Below are 23,244 nucleotides of genomic sequence, written 5' to 3'. Positions count from 1 at the left end.
GAGGTGAGCCGCCAGCAGTGGTGGATGTAGGGAGAGAGATGGCGGAGTTTTGAAATTTGTCATGAACTGCTATATTTATATATGATGATATCAAGGTAAATACATTGTTTGTTCTCTATTAATATCTTTCATTTGCTAACTATCCCTATCAGTAGTTAGTGCCTTCCATAGTTTGAATCTTTTATTTAGCTGGCAGTAGTGGCGCTCGCTGTATTGCAGTAGCTTGAGCAGCGAAGATTTTTGTGAGGTAAGTGATTTGTGAAAGGTATAGTTTAATGTTAGTCAGGGCCATTCTTTTGTAGGGAATTTTGAAAGTCAGATTGCGTTGCGCTAACAAAATATTGTGTGTCAGTTTAAGCACAGTCATGTATAATTGTTGAAAGGGGACGTTTCAAGTATACTGGTCACTTTGGAGCGCTGTCAATGGTGCTGGACTGGTACCATACGCTCACGTGACACACCATCGCTGACGTAAGCCTTGACAGTGAAGCGGTGTAAGTGGTTTGTATATCTGGATACGACGCAGTAAAGTGGGCTGACGTAGAGACGTGACAGAATGGTAGAAAGAAGCTTTCGTATTTGGACGTGCCCACGACTACACCGTGAATCAAGTGACCGTCTTGACGATCTGTTAACACAGGCCAATATCGTTGACATCCATATGTTGTATTGTCTTAGAACGTATTCTGAGCTCAAGCTCAATGGGGTATCAGGAAAGGAACGCCCTCCTCCATGCGAGCGAAGTAGCATGGATTTCGGAAATAATGAACGTGTGAATACCTACTCGCACTATTCTCACATGACATCCTGAAAGCCAATGTTCAAGCCAGTCAGGTAAACGCAGTATCTCTGGATACCCCCCCCCCCCCCAAAAAAAAAAAAAAAAAAAAAAAAACATTTGACTCGGTGCAACACCTGCGCTTGTTATCAAAAGTAAGGTCATCTACATCTACATGGATACTTCGAAAATCACATTCAAGTGCCTGGCAGAAGGTTCATCGAACCACCTTCACATTTCTCCATTATTCCAATCTCGTATAGAGTGTGGAAAAAACGAACACCTATATCTTTCAGTGCGAGCTCTGAATCCCTTATTTTGTTATTATGATGGTTTCTCCATATTTAACTCGGCGTCAACAAAATATTTTCGCACTCGGAGGAGAAAGTTGCTGATCGAAACTTCGTGAGAAAATTGCGCCGCAACCAAAAACACCTTTGTTTTAATGTTGTCCACTCCAAATCCTACATCATTTCAGTGACAGTCTCTCCCATATTTCGCGATAATACAAAACATGCTGCCCTTCTTTGAACTTTTTCGATGTACTCAGTCAATATTATCTAGTAACAATCCCACACAACGCAGCAGTATTCGAAAAGAGGACGGACAAGCTCGGGCAGACTCCTTAGTAGGTCTGTTACATTTAAGTGTCCTGCCAATAAAACGCAGTCTTTGGATAGCCTTCCCCACAACATTTTCTATGTGTTAATTCCAATTTAAGTTCTTCGTAATTCTAATTCCTATTTAGCCTATTTAGCCGAATTTCCGCCCTTTAGATTTGACTGATTTATCGTGTAACCGAAGTTTAGCGGTTTTCTTTTAGCACTCACCTGGATGACCTCACACTTTTGGTTATTTAGGGTCAATTGCCAATTTTCGTATCATACAAATATTTTTTTCTAAATCGTTTTGCAATTTGCTTTGATCTTCTGATGACTCTACTAGGCGATAAACAACAGCGTCATCTGCAAACAACCTAAGACGGCTACTCAGATTGTCTTCCAAATCGTTTACATAGATAAGGAACAGCAAAGGGCCTATAACACTATCTTGGGGAACGCCAGAAATTACTTCTGTTTTACTCGATGACTTTCCGTCAATTACGAATAATACGAATTGTGACCACTCTGACAGGAAATCCCGAATCCAGTCACATAACTGAGACGAGATTCCATAAGCACGCAGTTTTCCTACAAGCTGCTTGTGTGGTACAGTGTCAAAAGCCTTCGGGAAATCCAGAAATACGAAATCAATTTTAAATCCCTTATCAATAACAGTCAACATTTCATGCGAGTAAAGAGCTAGTTGTTTTTCACAAGAACGAGGTTTTCTAAATCGGTGTTGACTGTGTGTCAATAGACCTTTTGCTTAGATGTTCGAACACAATATATCTTCCAAAATCCTGCTGCATATCGACGATATTGGCCTGTAATTTAGTGGATTAGTCCTACTACCTTTCTTGAATATTCGTCTGACCTGTGTAACATCCCTGCCTTTGGGTACGGATCTTCCGTCGAGCGAACTGTTGTACATTCTGTCAGCATACTCTGAAAGGAGTCTCACTGGCATACAATCTGGACCGGAAGACTTGCTTTTGTTAAGTGATTTGAGTTGTTTCACTACTCCAAGGATATATGCTTCTACGTTACTCATGTTGGCAGCTCTTGATTCGAATTCTGGAAAATTTACTTCGTCTTCTTTGATGAAGGAATTTCGGAAGCCTGTGTGTAGCAACTCAGCTTTTTCCAGAGTGGGAAGGAGCGCCTGGTCCCCAGCACGAATCTGCCTGGCGGACTTGTGTCGATGTCTGGTGAGTCGGCCAGTCTGTGGAAGGTTTTTAGGCGGTTTTCCATCTGCCTTGGCGAATGCGGGCTGGTTCCCCTGATTCCGGCTCAGCTACACTATATTGACGATTGTTGTGAAAAGAAGTTCTCCACGTACGCGTACACCACCATTACTCTACCACGCAGACATAGGGCTTGCACTCGTCTGGTGTGAGACGTTCCCTAGGTGGGGGGAAGTCCACCGGGGTCCAGACCGCACAATAACCCTGAAAGAGTGGTTCGGTGTGGGGCAGCGGAGGGGTGAAGTGGACTGCGGTAGCAGTCGTGGGGTTGTGGACCACTGCGGCTAAGGCAGGGACGGAGCCTCTCCATTGGTTCTAGGTCCCCGGTCAACATACAATACAATACAACTCTGGTCTGACAGCACTGTCTTCCATAGTATCTCCATTGCCATCGCACAGAGAAGGCATTGCGCATTGATTCTGTCTTGCCGCTAGCATACTTCACATACGAAAAGAATGTCTTTGGATTTTCAGCCAGGTTTCGAGGCAAAGATTCGTTTTGTAAACAATTGTAAGCACCTCGTACTGAATTCCGCTTTAAATTTTGAGTTTCTGCAAAAGATTGCCAATGTTGAAGATTTTGCGTCCGTTTAAATTTGGCGTGTTTTCTTCGTCGTTTCTGCGACAGTGTTCTGACCCGTTTTGTGTACCAAAGAGGATCAGCTCCGTCGTTTGTTAATTCATTTGGTATAAATCAATTGCTGCCGATACTATTTCTTTGAATTCAAGCCACATCTGGTCTACACTTACGTGGTTAATCTGGAAGGAGAGGTTGCCTGTCAGGAAGGCGTCAAGTGAACTTTTATCTGCTTTTTTGAATAGGTATATTTTTTGTGGTGTCACCGCCAGACACCACACTTGCTAGGTGGTAGCTTTAAATCGGCCGCGGTCCATTAGTACATGTCGGACCCCCGTGTCGCCACTTTCAGTGATAGCAGACCGAGCGCCACCACACGGCAGGTCTAGAGAGACTGACTAGCACTCGCCCCAGTTGTACGGACGACTTAGCTAGCGATGCAACACTTACGAAGCCTCGCTCATTTGCAGAGAAGATAGAATAGCCTTCAGCTAAGTCAATGGCTACGACCTAGCAAGGCGCCATTAGTAACATTGCATGTATCTACAGAGTCTCACTTGTATCATCAAGAACGCTGTATACAAATGATGGATTAAAGTTAAGTATTCCAGCAGCTACGTACTTTTCTTTATAGCATTCATTACGTATCCTGTTTCAGACCTATCTCTAGCCTGCGTGGGTTAACGCGTGCATATCGGCTTCCTCAAACCGCACTGTGTCGGCACTTCTGTCGACACATCATTTTTCGTTTATTTTTTGAGGATTTGGGAATTAAAATATTCAGTTCGCTACGACAACCCTGTGTTCACTAATCCCTGTATCCGTTTTCATACTCGTTTTTAGCTCAGGATTATTTTTTGCTAAGAGGTAAAGCGTGTTTTCACAACCGTTTACTATTCGCGTGGTCTCACGAACTAACTGCTCGAAATAATTTTCAGAGAATGTGTTTAGCACAATTTCGGATGATGTTTTATGGGTACCTCTGGAATTAAACATGTATTTTCGCCAACATATCGAGGGTAAATTAAAGTCACCACCAACTATAATCGTATGAGTCGGGTACGTGTTTGAAATCAAACTCAAGTTTTCTTTGAAGCTTTCAGCAATTGTATCATGTGAATTGGGAGATCGGAAGAAGGATCTAATTATTATTCTATTCCAGTTGCCAGTCAAGTGGGATACCAGACGAAACATGTAACTGGCCTGAAAATTTATTGGTAGGTAAGAGCAGTATGTTATCTTGGATGGAGAGTCGTCGATAAATGTAGAAGTAACTTCTGGTGTATCCCAAGGAAGTGTTTTGGGTTTCTTTCTGTTGCTGTTGTATGTTAATGATCTTGCGAGCAACGTTAATAGCAATGTCAGACTTTTTCTAGCTGAACAGTTATCTACAACGACGTATTGTCTGAATGACACTGTACAAACATTCAAGAAGACATTGATAAGATTTCAAAGTGGTGGAATGATTGGTATCTTGCTTTAAATGTTCAAAAATGTAAAATTGTGCACTTCAAAAGATGGAAAAACTTAATATACTATGAATACAATGTCAGTGAGTCACAGTTATAATCTGTAAACTCATACAAATACCTGGGTGTAACACTTAGTAGGGACGTGAAATTTAACGATCACATAGGCTCAGTCGTGTGTAGGGCAGGTAGCAGTGTTCCGTTTATTGGCCGAAATGTAGGGAAATGCAACAGTCTACAAAGGAGACTGCCTAAGGTCACTCATGCGATTCGTCCTAGAATACTGTTCAGTTGTGTGGGTCCCGTACTACACAGGCCTCGCAGGGGATATCGAACGTATACAGAGAAGGGCAGCAGGAATGGTGACAGATTTGTTTGAACCACTGGAAAGTGTCACTGAAATGTTAAGAGAACTGAACTGACAGACTCTTGGAGATAAATGGAAACTATTCCGAGAAATTCTAATACCAAAGTTTCAAGAATTGGCTTTATATGATGACTCTAGGAATATACTACAACCTCCTGCATACCGCTCCCATAGATATCGAGAGGATACGATTAAAATAATTACTGCATGCGTACAGGAATTTAAACAATCGTTTTTTCCGCATTTCATACGTGAATGCAACGGGACAAAGCCCTAATAACGGGAACAGTGGGACGTACGCTTTGCCATGCACATCGCAGTGGTTTGCAGAGTGCAGATTTAGGTGTAGATGTTTGACGTAGACTAAAACGAATTTATCCTTCGCAGCCAAGTGATTCAGTGTAACAACAACGGACATAAAAAATATCATAAGCGCTCGGAGACAAGTATCATGCTTTCTCAGTAACTGTCAGCGAACGCAGATACATCTCAACCAGTCTTCGAGCGAACACTGCGAAGGGAACTTAATGCAACAGATATCTGGCGTCAGGCACTTCCCAAGACGCCATTCGTCACAGCGGCATGTAGAGCTACATATCTTCAATGGGCCTAACAGCATACAAAATTGGACTGTAGCTGACTGAAAGAGTGTTGTGTGGTCCAACGAATCGAGATTTTGCATCTTGTCAAGTGATACAAGGCGTCGAGGTCACCGACGGTCCAATGAGATGTTCAAAACATAGTGTGTTTAGGGTGTAGTTCAGGGTGGAGTTGATTGTGTCAAGCGTTTTGGAGTGATTGTAGTACCATGACTTGGATCCACTCATCCAGATTACCGTGAAGTAAACGTGAACAAAGATGTGTATTCGTAACATTCTCGGTGACCAAGTTTTGAACTATCTTCCACATCTTCCTGATGAGTACGCTAGGGTCATTCTCGTCTTCCAAGATGCCAATAACTGCCTATCAAGGCTTTAGTAGCCGTTTTACGGGAAGAACGTGAGGTCTCGTTGATGGTTACTAATTTTTTCGTCCGAAGTTCCTGTGTGGTCAAAAAGCATCCAGTCACAGTGCTGCGACCTGCATTGGCTTTTCTTCGGCTCTCAGGATAAGAATACTTATACCAGTGCTTCGAATGCCTTTTGTATTACTTTTAATGAAGAGTGATGTGCGGACTATGCTACAACACTAAGTAACTACACAGGGTGAACATGAATAAAATCGACAAATTGCAGGGACGGATTCTTGACTTGAAATTGAGGAAAAAAGGTCTTATGAACATATGCCCGGAAATGGATCGTTGCCACTGTAGATGGCACTGACGAATAATAATTGATATTGCCACATAGCGTGTGTTCCTCGTGTATGGAAGTCTGTGTGATTGACGCAGTGTACTGTACGGAGTAGAATGGTCCGGTGTTCATGTTGAGGACAAGCTGAGATTGTGTTTGTGCACGGCCAAGCAGATGGAAACGGCCGAGGGGCAACACGGCTGTACCAAAACAACTACCGTCATAGACACCAACCACATCTCACAATAATGTCTTATCATGGGTTCGTTCAGACAGACGAACGTGCAGGGAGGCGGCAGCTTGTGTATACTTCAGGTTTGGATGACCGGATTTGCAGGGCATTGAGACGAAAATTAGTACAATGAAATGATAATTAAATGAAGACCCTAAGCTGTCGACAGGCGTTTATATATATCAACGGGGACAGTTGAAAATGTCGAATCCGGAGTCTCCTGCTTACATGGCGGACGCTCTATCCATCTGAGCCACCGAGGGCACAGAGAATAGTGCGACTGTAGGGATTTATCCCTTGCGCGCTCCCCGTGAGACCCACATTCCCAACTTAAAGTCCGCACACTACATTCGTAGTGCCCCTGCCCATTACACTCATTACTCGCGGCAGACAATCTTACCGAGTCCCGTAAGAGTTCGGGCAATGCATGTGCATCTGTACACAAGAAGGTCAATGGCCGGTTAGCCTTAACTGTATCAAGATGGTATCTGTTCTTTCGGACATGTGCTGATGCACACGCATTCTCCGAACTCTTACGGGACTCGGTAAGATTGTCTGCCGCGAGTAATGAGTGTAATGGGCAGGGGCACTACGAATGTAGTGTGTGGACATTAAGTTGGGAATGTGGGTCTCACAGGGAGCGTGCAAGGGATAAATCCCTGCAGTCACACTATCCTCTGTGCCCTCGGTGGTTCAGATGGATAGAGCGTCTGTCATGTAAGCAGGATATCCTGGGTTCTAGTCCCGGTTGGGGCACACATTTCCCCCTTCGGACATGTCCGAAAGAATAGATACCATCTTCATATAACGTTAGTACAAACTCCAAGCAAGTGGGCCACAAACATGATGTAACACAAAGTATATTTACGTGTATACTGCATGACAACCGCTACTATCTGCATCACCTGCAATCCCATGAAAGCCGCTCTGAACATCTTTTGTGACGTGGATGCGATGCAGCACTGTACTGTGTTTCGGGACGATTTGTTGTCGTTGCACGAACACCGTCCATTTCCCGACGCCCTTTCAGAGGACTTTTTTTCCTCCATTTTCAGTTAGGAACCCGTCGCTGCAGTTTCTATGTTGTATCTGAAGGATACTTTACAGTGACCGCTACATGAAACAACTTATATTTTGATCTATATTTTAACTGTATTTCTCGTTTTGAGTATTTGACCATCTTCAGTCATTACTTATTGTGGATAACAGAACACCTAGTTACACTACCAGTCAAAAGTTTTCGATCACCTATCACGACTATGGATTTGTGGTTAAAATAGGGATTTAGTTTTGCATGTTCTATGCCGACTCCATTCTGGTAATAAAACAAGTATAAACATGCAAGTGCCTCTGTTAGATATTTGACTGGTTGTTCGTATAGAGGGGCGCCGACGATTATCCTCAACAACGCTGAAGTGCCTTTACCTAAGCTGACTCCATTCGAATCAGCTTCATTCCTTCTGCTGTCTGTGTACTAACCAGTTTGCATGAGCTTGAAGTACCTGGTAGTTATAATTAAAGTTTCCCTACTTAACACGAGCAACAAACGTGGCAGCATTAATGTCCAGAAAATGGGGTGCATGACTTCCATACGCCACCGTACTGTTCTAACTATGACCACCAGGTGCCGTGATCAGTCATCGTGGTTCATAGTCTCAGACACCTGACTAGTCGCAGTGCACTTGCTGGCGTGTCAACATGAGCCTGGTCAAAAGGAGCAGGGTGTTATCGGTGAAACTTTATTATCAAAACAAAAGTAATGCTGCAGCTCAGCTTCGGGAATATCGCCGACTAAAAGGATTTTGGAAGGGTCCTCTTTCTCCATCTGCTGTGCGGAGCATCATGGAGGAGTTCGAATCAACTAGAGAACTGGGCGTCGCTCCCGGAAGAAGCCAACGAACGGTTGCACCACAGGTGGTTGATGAAATCGTTGTTGCAATGGCAGCCAATGCCGCGCTCAATTCCCGATCGTCAGGCAGTGAGCGTGATGTGTCGCAATAGTTGAACGTCCAGTGGTTCTCAGTACCGAAGGTGCTTCGAACCATTCTCAAATGGTATACGTACAAGGTCTATGTCATACAGCAGCTTGCACCACAGGACTCACAACAACGTGTTGACTTCGCTCTCCACTTCCTCGCAAAGACTGTAGTTGACGAGGGCTGGCCCTGGACCATCCTATGGACAGAGAAAGCTCATTTTTCTCCGAAGGGTGAGGTGAACACACAGAATGGCCGACTGTGGGGATCTTCACCTACAGTCACAGTGCATGAAATTCCTCTATATGGTGAACTTGTCACCGTATGGTGTGGCCTCGCGGCAACTTCCATTATTGGCCATTCTCTTTTGAACAGTTTGGCGCTCGAGGACCAAAGACGCACAGTAGAACTGGCCAGCGGTTCTGTGATATGCCAGCATGTCATGCCCGCCCTACAGTTCCCAGACCCATTGAACTGAAGAGTTTTCATCTAAGATGGGGCCCCACCGCACATCGCTCGTGAAGTTCACCTGCTTCTCCGAAGTACATTTGGAAACGATCCAATTATCAGCCCATCGTTTCCAAATGCTTGGCTGGCACGATCACATGATCTCACTCACTGTGATTTCTGGTTGTGGGGCTACTTGAAGAACAGAGTTTACCAGGGGAGCAGTCACACATGTGCTGATCTGAAGCGTAGCTTATCAAGAGAGGTAGCCAACATACCTACGGACATGCTTCGTTCTGCTGTGCAGAATAGAGTCCTGCGCTTTGAGACTCTTCTGCACGCTGATGGGCGCCATATTGAGCTCCTTTTGTAGCAGTAATGGTACCGATAAGTAACGGTATGATATACCGTAGGATCTCGTTAAAAGTGTTTCATGTTTCAGTTGAATTGCTTATGCATTATATCTCTTCCCCACGTCCTTGACATTAATGATACCACGTTTGGTCTTCGTACGGTAAATGGTTTCTTTGTTATAACGTGTTAAATACTGAAAGTTTAATTATAAACACCCGGTATATTCAGGCTTGTCAAAAGTACTTCACCACTTATATGGCAGCTTCATCTGCCGTTTACGTACATTGACCGTAGGCTATTTTCGGTTTTCTTCTGACTGACTACTGCTGTGGTTACAGCTCACCCATTCAGAACCAAATGAGATGAGTTTTTTTAGGCTTCTTGACTAACCATATTCTTATTTTGGCTATGTTTTCGTCAAGGTCGTCAGCAGTTTTCCATTGTCATTCGTTTAGCAACTTAACTGCCGCGATAATTCACTGCACTTATATCGTTAGCACGTTATTAAGTCGTTTTTGGTGTAGCTTCATAATCAGTATCGTACTTGCTTTACTTCCAGCCAGGATAGATTTCTTAGACACTACACAGTCAACATAAAGGAAGGAAGGAAAAAAAGGGAGGAAAATGAGAGTTTAACGTCCCGTTGGCGATGGGGTCATTAGACACGTAATCTAAGCTACGATTGCAGAAGGCTCAGAAGTAAATAGGCCGTATCATTTTTAAAGAAGCACCTAAATATAGCGTTCTCGGTGGGTGCCTGAACCAGTGTTGTCAAAGTCAAGTGTGTTAATCAATGCGCCATCTCACTCGGCTGCGAAAATATTTCACAGTTTAAGCTCTCGTTTCACGTCAGAGATTCGCCCGCAGAAGCTAGCGAAGACAATTTGTTTGTCTAGCAGTTTCATACGATTCTTGTCACATTACGCAGATTAACCACTTACTTTATGCATCGATGTTTTCACTAAACGGATTATTTATTTTTGCAATGTTGGGTATGGGCATACGGGGTAGAATGAACCTTTTTTCTATTAGAATTTACTAAATGTAGTGCATTTACTACAGCGGTAAAATAGAATACGTGACAACAGGGCACAAAAAAGTAGTCAATGATGCTTACCCTGAAGAGAGATATTTCTGGGCTTTTGGTGAAAATGGATCCCGGTTGATGAATATATCTGGAAGGGCGGACCGCAGCGTGTAGAACATATCCAGCTTCTGCTTCGTCTTCTCCAAAGAGAACTTGCAGCCACGCAGGAACGTCAAAATCCACTGGTCATCTGGAAAAGAAAAGCCCTGTTACGAACGCCAATACTTTGTACACTAACAAAACAGTAGGAAACACGAGAGTTGCGAGAATGTTATGAGACAAAAGTTCTGATCTGTGTATTTTACTTATAATGAGCTGAGATTGATAGACACTCCAGGATATCTCGATATATAAGAGGCTACGTTCTGCCTGACTGACTCAACATCGCCCAGCCGAATCCGCTAAGGACAGAAACTTGAAATTTGGAGATGGTGTGGATCTTATGAGTCATTTAAGAAGGGATTTTTCAAAATTCCAGCCGTAAGGCGATGAAATAGGGGATGAAGAGTCTTTCTGAAAAAGTTTCGATGAGAATGGTTTTGAAGCTAGCCCTTCGAAAACTGGTATTTGGTTTCTCGGTCAGAAATAAAGGAATGCATGTTTCAGCGTTTCTGGAAGTTTGACCCTATGAGGGTTAAATAGTGGGTGAAAGCTTTTAATGAACATTCGCATTTGACTTCCTGGTAGCAAATAAAAGAAAAATAGGTGTTTCAGTGTTTTCGGAAATTTTACCCCTACGAGACTGAAATATGAGATAAGTTTTTTGTATGAGGATGTTTCATTATTAAAGCATTTTTAAAGATGAATCTATGAAAAGTTAAATTTGGTTTCAAATTAGAAGTAAAAAATACATGTTTCATTGTTTCTGTAATTCATCCCCTATGGGCTTGAAACATGGGATGAAAGTTTTTCTAGAAATGTTTCATTGTGCAAGTATTTTTGCAGATAAATCTATGAAAACTTGTATTCAGCTTCTATGTTAGAAATAAAAGATACGTAAGTCAGAGGGTTTTGGAAATTCAACCCGTAAGAGGAAGAAATAGGGTGAGGATGGTTCACTGACTCATCGTTGTTCAGATCAAGCCACGAGGAATAAAAACCTGAAGTTTGGAGAGGGTATGAATCTTATACTGTAGGCATGGTTCCAGAAGGGACTGTCCGAAATTCCGCTCCTAAGGGGTTGAAATAGGGGATGAAAGAATTTTTGAAATTATGCCGCTATTAAAGGAAGTTTGAAGCTAGAACTACGAAAATTGCTGTTTGGTTTCTGAGTCAGAAAAAAACAAGTGTTCCTGCATTTTGGAAATTCAGCCACTAAAGGGGTAAAATAGTGGGTGAAAGTTTTTTTGAAAGTAAGTAATTGCTAAAGAACTAAAGGATTTTTAAGGCAACATCTATGACAATTGGTATGTAACTTCTCGGATAGAAACAATAAAAAAATGCGTGTTTCAATGTTTCTGGAAATCCAAGCTCTATGGGCGTGCAATACTGGATGAAAATTTTTAAGAAAATATTTCGCTAAATTAAAAAAAAAGTTAAAGCTAAATTTATGAAAATTGGTATTTCGCTTCTGGGTTAGGTATAAAGAAATATTTCTTAGGAGATGAAAGTTGCTGTGGAAATATCTCCACAAGAACGCAAAAAGCTTGATTAACAAAAACTTTGGACTACTGTTACGAGAATTGCTTTTCATTCAGTACACTCAAACGACACCATGCTTATATGGTCTAAATTAACTTGAAAAGCTTAGAATGGGCTGCAGTTTGTGAACAACACAGAAATTCGATTAAGTAAAAACAAAAAAATCTCTGCAGTTCGTACAGTCTATGCAAGCGACGCAGCGTCAGCTACGTTAGTCAGTAATATTAGTCGGTAGAAAAATTCTGCATCGAACTATCTACTTAAGTGATGCAAGGATTTATATTAGGAGTTTAAAAGCTCATATATGCAATACAGTCAACGTGGATTAATGGTACAAACACTAAAGCAATGCCGCATGCCGCTAGTGGGGCAGCACTCTATGAACCTGCCTGTAAATACCCATGTTTGCTGTCCTCTACTCTCCGGAAAACATTTTTCAATCCTTGTATACGCCTTGGAGAGAAAATGACATGGGATGGAGAACTGTACGTAAGACGTGTCTCACGCCGAGAGAGTAGGTTTCAAACGTGCACGACTGCCTAATGTCTGCAGATCTAGTAGGCCATCATGCACTCTGTTTTTTTTTCTTTCTACCTGTGGGTAGACTAGGTGCACTTTGACATCTGCCCAAAACATTAAGTTGTAGAGAGTTTTTTTTTTTTAAAAAAAAAAGAATAAGTTTTCTGAAGTTAGTGACAGTGAAGGAAACTGGTTGAAAATGTATTTGACCAAACCAACTCACGCACTGAGAGTTTCGTACAAAATAATTGTGTACACAGACAGTTCATCCATTCCGTGAATCGAGGATCTCCTCGGTTTTCACCTGTTATCGACATTGATACTGGCAAGACAACGGTCCCAGGGGTTCTAAGACTTCTGAGAATGTTTTACCTTTAAGTCTGAAGTCAGCCAACAGATGACAAAATAAATGTTCTTTTCGTATGATATAATTACAGCTTAACAATTATTAATTTTTTCCGTTTGCTTGCACTGAGAAACGTTTCTTCCTGCCAAATTTCAAGATTCTAGATAAAGGCGAAGTACCCTATAGGTTTTGATGAGTGAGTTTGAGAGTATCACAATATGTGACATAAATAACCTATGTTTTGGTTGTATGGACTTAGAAGCTTCCATTCATTACAGCGCCAAGTGACAGTAGATCTAAGTATGCGACATAAATTTCAACTTTATACGCCAACCGTTCCTGAGAAAAAAGGACTTAACAGACGGACGGACTGACGGACTGTCGGATAACAAATGGCAATTTTTTTTTCCTTGTGATATAATTACAAATTCAAAATTTGTGAATTTTTTCCTTTACGTGTACAGTGAAACCTTACTTCTCGTCAAATTTCGGTATTTGTAGACCAACGGGAAGTACCTAATAGGTTTGGACGAGAGAGGTTGCGAGTATCAAAATATGTGATTCAAATTTCAGTTTGATATGTCTTCCAGTTCCAGAGAGGATTTCAGTTGCTAAGAGCTGATGGTGGGGTTAAAGTGTGGTGCAGACACTACGAACCCATGGACCCAAATTGTCAACAAGCACTGTACAAGCTGGTGGTGCCTCCATAATGGTGTGGGCTGTGTTTATATGGAATGGACTTGGTCCTCTGGTACAACTAAACCGACCCGTGACTACAAATGGCTGTGTTCGGCTGCTTGACCATTTGCAGCCATTCACGGACTTTATGTTCCAAAACAAATGCGTCATGTCCCAGGCCACAGTTGATTTCGACTGGTTTGAAAAACATTCTGGGCAGTTCGTACGAATGGTTCGGCCACCCAGATCGCCCACCATGAATCCCATTGAACATTTATGGGACTGAATGGAGAGGTCAGTTCGTGCACAGAGTTGTGCAGTGGCAACATTTCTACAATTAAGAACGCCAATAGACGCAGCATGGCTCAGTAACCTGAAGGGAACTTCCAACGAACTGTTGAGTCCATGCCACCTCGTGTTGCTGGACTACTCAGGCAAAAGTAGATTCGACACGATATTGGGAGGTATCCGATGAATTTTGTTATCTCAGTGTAGAACAACGAACATGCTCTACAACCAACAAACAGGGCAGAATGCTCTAAATTTGATCTACAACCAACAACTTGGGTAGAATGGTCCAAATGGGGAACATTGGCCAGTGTCGTGTGATTAACTGTAGGCTGTTCAACGTGCCTGTAATGGAGACACCTACAGACGTGCTTTGTCCTCCGTGCCGCAGCCAGTCTGGCCGCTGTGTGACGTCACTCACCGTCGCGTGCCCTGAGGTGCGGCTGCTTGCTCAGCCAGTCCTTGATGTGCTGGATGTCCTGGTCTCTCCTCTTGGGGTCCTCATTCAGCTCCTTCACTGCTATCGCCTCAAGTTCTGGACTCACTTCTCGATAACCCATCCTGGAACATATAACTCTAAAACTTGGCGACAAATACTGGGACTCTTTGGTATCATATCATCTGCTTTCATCTCAAAAATAAACGTGCTTTACATATACTTGCGTTAATAAAGAGCTGAAGGTAACAAAATGAACTCAGGGAGACATAATGTCAAAAATTCTGACATAACAAAAAGGCAGGGAAAAACGACAAGATCGATAAAAAGGAGAGACGCCACACACAGTTTGAAAATTTATACTGGTAACTGTAGGGCCAATCCCGCCAATTTATGTCCCTTGTTTGCGAAGCCAGACTGTACCTGTATTCTGCCATCATATGACAGAAGTAGAAGCGATATATCACCAGAACGATCTGGAGAAGAGTAAAATATATTAAAAAATGAAGAATTTCTTTCAGAGAATCAGTATGATTTTAGAAAGTCCAGCCTTTGAATCGAAAACCTGTTCATAATAAAACAACTGAAATAGAAAAGAACGAAGTGTGATGATGAATCCCACATAGCATTTATTGATTGATGACCAAGTAATTATATGTGTCGATGAGCATAAACTGGAAACCACTATCCGTATGCTGAAATTACTGTGCCAATATTATAATATATAATTCTGTACTGAGAAAACAAAAGTAACGGCATTTGGAAGAGTCGAACACACAAGATTAAAAATTGTCAATTTTGGAAAGTAGAAAGATAATGAAAAAGTAAAACGTTTTAAATATGTTGGACATTAAATTAATTATCTATAAGAGAAAGATGCACATAAAAATCGTAAAATTCTTGTATCAGTATGATACTGTAAACAGAACTTTAAAAAATAAATGAGGAAAGAAATTAAAAAGCGAGTTTTGTGGAACTATGAAAATTTATGTACTTACCCTCGACACTGAGAACTAGACCCTCATCAAATGACAGAGAAACAAGATTCAAACATCTGAAATGAGAGCCCTAAGAACTGTGAAGGGATCTATAAAATTAGCTAAAACGAAAATGTAAATATTTAAACAGAGAATTTGAATCAATAAACGATGATTACCGATCTATTTGCATTCTTCCTGCACTATCCACAGTCTTACAATATATAGTCCACTAGCAGCTAACAAAGTACTTAACTAAAAACAACCTACTAGACGAATACCAATCAGGCTGCCTTAATAAAGGCAACAGTTTAGCACAGGTTTGAAGTGAATGCACAAGATTCTTCTTAGACTTTAGCAAAGTTTTTGACACTTTCGACTATGGCATTTTACTTGCCAAACTCAGCAGCCTAAATTTCACAGTGGAATGGTTTTGCTCATACCAGATGTCTCGCCAGCAATGCATTGTGCCTGGCACCATAAAGTTACAATGGAAGTAGGCAGTATCATGCTTCCCACAGGACTTGGTATTAGCTCCTATGCTCCTTTCACTGTAAGTCAATGTTGTATCATCAGTTTTGTCACGTTGCAAATTCACATGTACACTGAGGACCTCCTGTTGTATCTTAGTGGAAGACCAATAAACATGAAGACACCTACCAAGAATGGCAGTATTGAACTGTACGCGGTATCAAAATGAGCATAGAATAAAGCGTTAAAGCTGAACCCATTCAAAACACAAGCGGCACTATTTGGTCATTCTAGGCTCATTATCCCGAAATATTGGGAATTCCTAGCTTCTTTAATATTAAATGGGACCAATATCAACTTCTCTCCCACAGCAAAACGTTCAGGACTAACAGTAGATGCAAATCTAAATTGGACTGAGCACGTAATAGCAGTCGGCACAAAGGCATCAGAATCTCTCCATGCCCAACGAAAAAATAAAAAAGATCTTCCTTCTTGATCTGAAAAAGAAACTTGTGCAAAAACTTATGCTTCCAATTGTCGATTACAGCGATGTTATCCTGCAACGACTTTCTCTGGAAACCTTGCAGCACCTGAAACCGGATTTCACTATCATATGGCTACGAACAGACAAGCAGAGAGATTTCCACACACTCTGTCTCCTCTATTGCCTTATCAGCGTACTCTATCCTCAAATCCCTCCTCGACCTTAACGCTTTTGCCTGAATAACACGGCAAAACACCCGTTCCCTGCTGAGGAAAGTCCTCTGCCCCCTATTTCATCGATCAACCACTTTCTCCAAGACCTTTTCAGTAGCCAGTTAATACTGACAGTGTTTCTGGTATTGCTGCTTCCAATAATGATAACACTACTACTACTACTAATAATAATAATAACAAAATTAAAATAAAGACAGATATGAAAAGGATGTGTTGGTGTACAAAATGGTGACAGAGACAAATATAAAAGGAATTTATAGGTGCACAAAATAAACTGAAAGAAAATGTCGCAATACCACAAAGTAGGTAATGTAAAGTAATGGAAGCTCGGGAATACATTTGTCAGGTAACATATTTAAGTGATAAACACTGCAAGAGGTAAGGCATTGCAAGTGTGAAATGCTGGAACATTAATAACGATGTAACCACCAAAATGTTGAATGCAAGCATGCAAACGTGCATGCATTGTGTTGTATAGATGCCGGATGTCAATTTGTGATATGGAGTTCCATGACTGTTGCACTTGGTCAGTCAAAACAGGGACGGTTAATGCTGTTTGTGAATGATGCTGGACTTGTCGTCCGATGATGCCCCATATGTGGTCACTTGGAGGCAGATCTGCTGATAAAGCAGGTCAAACCACCATGTCGACAGTCTGTAGGGCATGTTGGGTTACAACAGCGGTACATGGGGCGAACGTTATTCCGTTGGAAAACACCCCTTGGAATGCTGTTGATGAATGGCAGCACAACAGGTCGAATCAGCAAGTAGACTTACAAATTTGCAGTCAGAGTGTGTGGGATAACCATGAGCGTGCTCCTGCTGTTATATGAAATCGCACCCCGGGCGATAACTCCAATATGGGTGCAACGTATCTAGCACGTAGAGGGCTTGGTTTCAGGCACTCTACTGGTTTCCTTCTAAGCAACGAACGGCCATCAGAGCCATTGAACAGATCTAGCTATCATCAGAAAACGCAACATAGCTCCACCCTACCCTTCAATGAGCTCTCGCTTGACACCACTCACGTTGAAAATGGGGGTGGTTCGGAGTCAGTGGAATACACGCTACAGGTCGTCTGGCTCGGAACTCTCCTTGAAGTAACCGATTTGTAACAGTTCGTTGTGTCACTATGGTGGCAACTGCTGCTCAAAGCGCTGCTGCAATCGCAGTACGATACGCCATTGACATACGCCGAACAAGATGGTGTTCACTCTCGTCAGTGCCACGTGACAGTTCGGATCCCTGTTTTCTTGCGACCGTTCATTCTCGTGAGCATCGCTGCCAGGAGTTATGTACAGTGGCTGCCTAGTCTTTCTGCAGTATCGCAGAAGGAACATCCAGTTTCTCGTAGCCTTATTAGACGACCTCGTTCAGACTGAGTGAGATGTTGATAATAGAGTCTTTGTCGCCTAAAAGGACTTCTTGACTAACATCAACTCAGCATGTCCGGTCTCATAGGTACTAACGTTCACGACCGTTACAGCGTGTATTTACAGCAAACCTGTTCTGCATCCTCACAGTGGCGCTACTAGAGCCATTTTTATGCGACTGGTGCGAAATTTGATCAGACATCACCTTTCAGGTGTAGAAGCACGCCTACTAACTTTCGTTTATTAGCTGTTGGCCAGTACTATTTATTCAAATTGTCTCTACAGACACTCAGATCGTTTTATTGCTCTTAAAATTGTTGTTATGCCTTGAGTAACTGTGATGTAAGAAAGGCGCTGTATGCATGAAACCCTGGTCCGGTGTAAGAGAGGGACTGAAAGACCAAATATGATTAGATTATGTAAACAAATAAAGAAATAAATAGAGATAAACAGAAGGACTACGTGAAAGACTGCCAGACCGGCGATTACCGCGACAAGTCATAAAATATGTTCCCTATGGAAATAAATGTCTTCAAAGACGCAAGAAGACGGGACAGGCGTAATGCCTATGGCCTGAAAGTGAAAATGTTGACAATTGTGGGCTACTCATCAATGTCTAGTGTCATCTATGAATAAAACGTACAAATGACTTAATGAGATGCAGAGGATTAACATCACTGACATTGTTAATAAACGTGTGCATCATCTGTTTGTCTCCAGCAATGGTTGCCAATCTCCTTGTCCTCTGCCCTTCAAGGTTTCCTGTGCCATTGCTTACACATTAAACATGAGCATGTTTTAGATGCTCCCGTCCGCTAAGACGAGAAGGGCCGTGTTACAGGGTTGAATACGTTCCTGACTTCACGAACACCTCGGTTGGTCCGATAAGTCACTCCTCTTAGTCCCAAATAACACGTCTGTGGCTGTTTGAAACAGCGGGCAAAACGCAGCAATCGGTTTACTTATAATTATTAGTTGTCATCAAATGTATACGGACGACCAGAAGCACGTTATGGCCTCCCTTCCCCACCGAATTGACGTTATTTTCAGTGTTAGAGGCTTTGTTACACGTCATTGAAGTGATATCTCCTAGGGATAACTGATTTTTAGTCCAGTGTTCTTTGCGAGAAACAGCCTCTATGCCATGTTGCAGGCATACATCGATTCTCTTTTACATATGCTACACACACACACACACACACACACACACACACATACACACACCGAAGTGACGAAAGTCATGGGATACCTCCCAATATCGTGTCGGACCAGCCTCGCGGAGTGGCCGCGTGGGTTGAAGCGCCGTGTCACGGACTGCACGCCACCTCCCGCCGGAGGTTCAAGTCCTCCGTCGGGCATGGGTGTGTGTGTCGGATCGATGACCTCGGCATTTTGGTCCCGTAGGAATTCACACACACTTGAACATTTATGTCGGACCTCCGTTTGCCTGGCGTAGTGCAGCAACTCGATGGAGCATGGACTCAACAAGTCATTGGAAGTACCCTGCAGAAATATTCAGACATGCTGCTCCATAGGCATCCATGATTGCGAAAGTGCTGCCGGTGCAGGATTTTGTGTACGAAGTGACCTCTCAATTGTCTTGCATAAATGTTCTATAGGATCCATGACGGGCGACGTGGGTGGTCAAATTGTTCGTTCGAACTGTTCAGAGTGATCCTCAAACCAGTCGCGAACAAATGTGGCCCCGTGACATGTTGCATTGTCTTCCATAAAAATTTCCTCCTTGTTTGGGGACATAAAGTCTATGAATGGCTTCATATGACCTCGAAGAAGCGGTTCGTAACCATTCCCAGGCGATGATCGGTTCAGCTGGACCAGGGGACCCAGACCATTCCATGTAAACACAGCCCAAACCATCACGGAGCCACCACCAGCCTGTTCAGTATCTTGTTGACGACTTGGATCCATGGCTTCGTGGGGTCTACACTACACTCAGACCCTACTATCAGATCTTACTAACTGAAATCGGTACTCCTCTCACGAGGCCACGGTTTTTCTGGTCGTCTAAAGTCACCTGATACTGTCACGGGCCCAGGAGAGGTGCTGCAGACGATGCCGTGCCGTTAGCGAAGGCACTCGCGTCGGTCGTCTGCTGCCATAGTTCAATAACGCCATATTACGCCTCATTATACTGACAGATACGTTCGTCGTACGTCCTGCATTGCTTTCTCCGGTTATTTAAGTCAGTGTTGATTGTGAGTAAGCACTGACAACACCGTGCAAAACGCCGCCGCTTTCGGTTTCTAAGCGAAGGCCGTCGGTCACAGCGTTTCTTTGGTGAGAGGTTATGCCTAAAATGCGATTTTCTCAGCACACTCTGGGCACAGATGATCGCAGGATACTGAATTCTGTAACCATATGTGAAACGGAATGTCCCATGCGCCTAGCTCCAACCGTCACTCTGCGGTCAGAGTCTGTTAATTTCATTAGTGCGGCCGTAATCAGGTTGGAAGCCTTTTCAATGGAGCCATCTGACTGCAGCTGATAGCCACGCCAATGCACAGCCCTTTTATACCTTGTGTGCGCGGTACTGCTACCAGCTGTATATGTGCAAGTCGCTATCCCGTGTCGTTTGTCACCTCAGTATATATATACTATGGAATTCCGAAAAATTTCGAGACTGGATTAATAAAAAATAAAGATAACTTAAGCATGTCATTTGGATGCTTCAGGTGTTCTGTATAGTCTCCCCCTACTAGAGTAAAAGACACAGAACCCTCATACAACCGTTTGCAACTGCCAGGGAAGTCCTTATGTCTGATGTTGTTCATACTGTGCGTCACACTGGGTTCATTGTTGGTTACATTGTCAAAGCGTTGACAATTCATGTCAATTTCTGTACTTTGTCTACTGTGGTTGGTTCTTATTGATAACATAAAGCCTCGCCAACCGCGTTGGTTTTATTCACGTATTTCGTTTTAGTCAAATCGTGGCAGGCGCTCACGTATCGGTGTTTTCATTCTGCAGTCAGGGTGTAATGGGGCAAATTTTGCACACATATTTCTGTTCTTCAGAACATTCTGAACAATGTCTTGAACAACTGCTCTAGAGATACTATTCCATTGTGACTCGTGGCACAACAACGTTGCCACACTATGGCCGCCCGTCCACTACCTAATACCGCCTCCTCACAACGGAGTGGTCGACTTCCCATGTGCTGTTTGCAGTTGTTAGTTCAAACTAACACCGTAGTTACTGCGCTAGCATCGCTTTTATCTGATATGTACTATCCTTTTAGCCATGTCTTCGCTCATGTACCTGTACAACTCATATATTGCAAAAGTCTCCCCCTCACCCCTCTCTCTCTCTCTCCCGATCCTATTCCCCTTTCTCTGTATATCTACTGCTCTGCCTGTCTGTTCATTTTGTCCTGCCCCTAGCTCTGTCCATCTCTTCTCCCCCCTCTCTATGACTGTCTCCTCTCCCCCCCTTTTTCTCTCCATTTCCTCCTGCAGAATCCCTCTCTCCATCTCCTCCCCCGCTTCCTGACCGATACTCTCTATATTCTACCTATCTCCCATACCTCGCTCTCCTCCGTCTGTCGAACTCTTCCTACACATCTCTCTCTGTACATCCCCTGCTCCCCAACTGACTGGCCATCTCTTCCTCCCCATCTCACTTTCATGCCGTCCTACTCTGCGGATCATGCTGGGCTGGGCAGTAGCTCAGCATCATGAAGACATGTAAAAATAGGCACCCATGCATTGATTTTATGCGTGACAAGTGGCACATAAGGACAGAGGATGTCTTTGACATACTGTTGCGCTATGAGAGTTTCGTCAGTGACTACTAGTCATGATCTGAATTCATATTCAATGGCTTCCCACAGCATGACGTCAGGAGTACCACTGCTGTTCCTCTTCAAACCATAGGAAGAATAGATCCTCTCCACACGTCGCTACTACGCTGATTCACGACAGTAATCGGGGGAAGTATAGCACCACGATTCATCGTTAAACACAATGCAACGCTATTCACCAACAATCCGTGACTGCTAGGCACGGTACTACCCTAAACCCAGCTGTTTCTGTTGTGGTGATAACGGCAGCCTATGCAGACAATGGTAATTCACTAGTCTGTCTGCTGCTAGTCTCCGATCAATGGTGTAGGACGACACAGAACGTTACAGGGAATCTATTACTTGTTCTCGAATTACTTGTTCTCTGAATACAATGCGCTATGTGGTTGGTGCACAGTATAGCTGTTCTCCCTTGTTGTAGTCAGATGTGGTCGACTGAAACCTTAGCGTCGAGTACGTCTGTCCTCACGATCCATGCAGTCTAATATCGGGGCCCGTGACATCCGAATGCTCCACAAAACTAGATATTGCACAATTCAACCAGGCACCCAATGGAGACCCATAATTAGGCTCATTTGAAACTCTGAGAGTGGTTGATAACGGTGCCTCACACGAGCAAGAGGCATCTCCGTATCCTTCATGGTGATCACTCGCCATCTGATGCTGTTTACGCCTATTATATATACTACCAGGCCAGCCAACGACATTGAGCACGAAGTTTCATGCACACTGGCGGTCAATTTACATCCCAAGCAGAGTAGAATCTCTTATCACTTACATGCCTGATGATGGTACATGTACAAAGTTACAGCCAGCGAGACCTGACGGTACCTTCAGGGTACATTACGTGTCATGTAAGACAAACAAAACGACTGGCCGAATGGGACAAAAATCGGCACATGTGTTGTACATGTACTGACAAATAAATTATTACAGATTCATAAAAAATGGATGATTTATTCAATGGAAAGAACTTCATAAATTGAGCAGATCAATAACGCATTGTTCCACCTCTCGCACATATGCAAGCAGCTGTTCACATTGACATTACTTGATAAAGTTGTTCGATATCCTCGTGAGGGATACCGTGCCAAATTATCTCCAATTTGAACTTTAGATCGTCAAAATCCCAATCTGGTTGAAGGGCCCTGCGCATATTCTGCAAACGTTTTCAGTTGTGGGGGGGGGGGGGGGGGATATGGCAACCTTGCTAGCCAAGGTAGAGTTTGGCATGCATGAGGACAAGCACTGGAAATTCACACCGTGTGCAGAAGGGCATTATCTTGCTGAAATGTATGCCCAGAATGGCTTGCCATGAAGAGGAGCAAACGGAGAGTAGAATTCGTCGATGTGTCGCGGTGCTGTAAGGTTGCTGCGGATGACAACCAAAGGGGTCCTGCTATGAAAATAAATGGGACCTCGGAACATCACTCCCGTTTGTCGGGCCATATGGCGCTCAGTAGTCAGGTTGGCACCCCGCAGGTGTTCGTGGCGTCTCCAGACACGCCTTCTCTATATATGATTAGACATCATTTACGTACAAAGAGATACTC

The 23,244-nt window shown here is 43.1% G+C and overlaps 1 protein-coding gene across 1 annotated transcript in view; it reads right to left on the bottom strand.

The window, feature by feature from the left end:
• The window catches only part of LOC126419549 (alpha-tocopherol transfer protein-like), a 35,987-nt gene extending 21,530 nt beyond the window's left edge, over window positions 1-14,457 (bottom strand). Inside the window, exons 1-2 of the mRNA XM_050086739.1 lie at window positions 14,319-14,457; window positions 10,456-10,615 (exon numbers count right to left, since the gene is read on the bottom strand). Of these exons, the coding sequence (XP_049942696.1) occupies window positions 10,456-10,615; window positions 14,319-14,457 (299 nt within the window). The remainder of the gene's footprint in view (window positions 1-10,455; window positions 10,616-14,318) is intronic.
• Window positions 14,458-23,244: the final 8,787 nt, after the last annotated feature.

This window comes from Schistocerca serialis, chromosome 9 (assembly GCF_023864345.2).
Source record: "Schistocerca serialis cubense isolate TAMUIC-IGC-003099 chromosome 9, iqSchSeri2.2, whole genome shotgun sequence".
Classification (NCBI taxonomy): Eukaryota; Metazoa; Arthropoda; class Insecta; order Orthoptera; family Acrididae; genus Schistocerca; species Schistocerca serialis.
The sequence above is the reverse complement of the archived record's forward strand: the minus strand, read 5'-3'. Positions and strand labels throughout refer to the sequence as shown.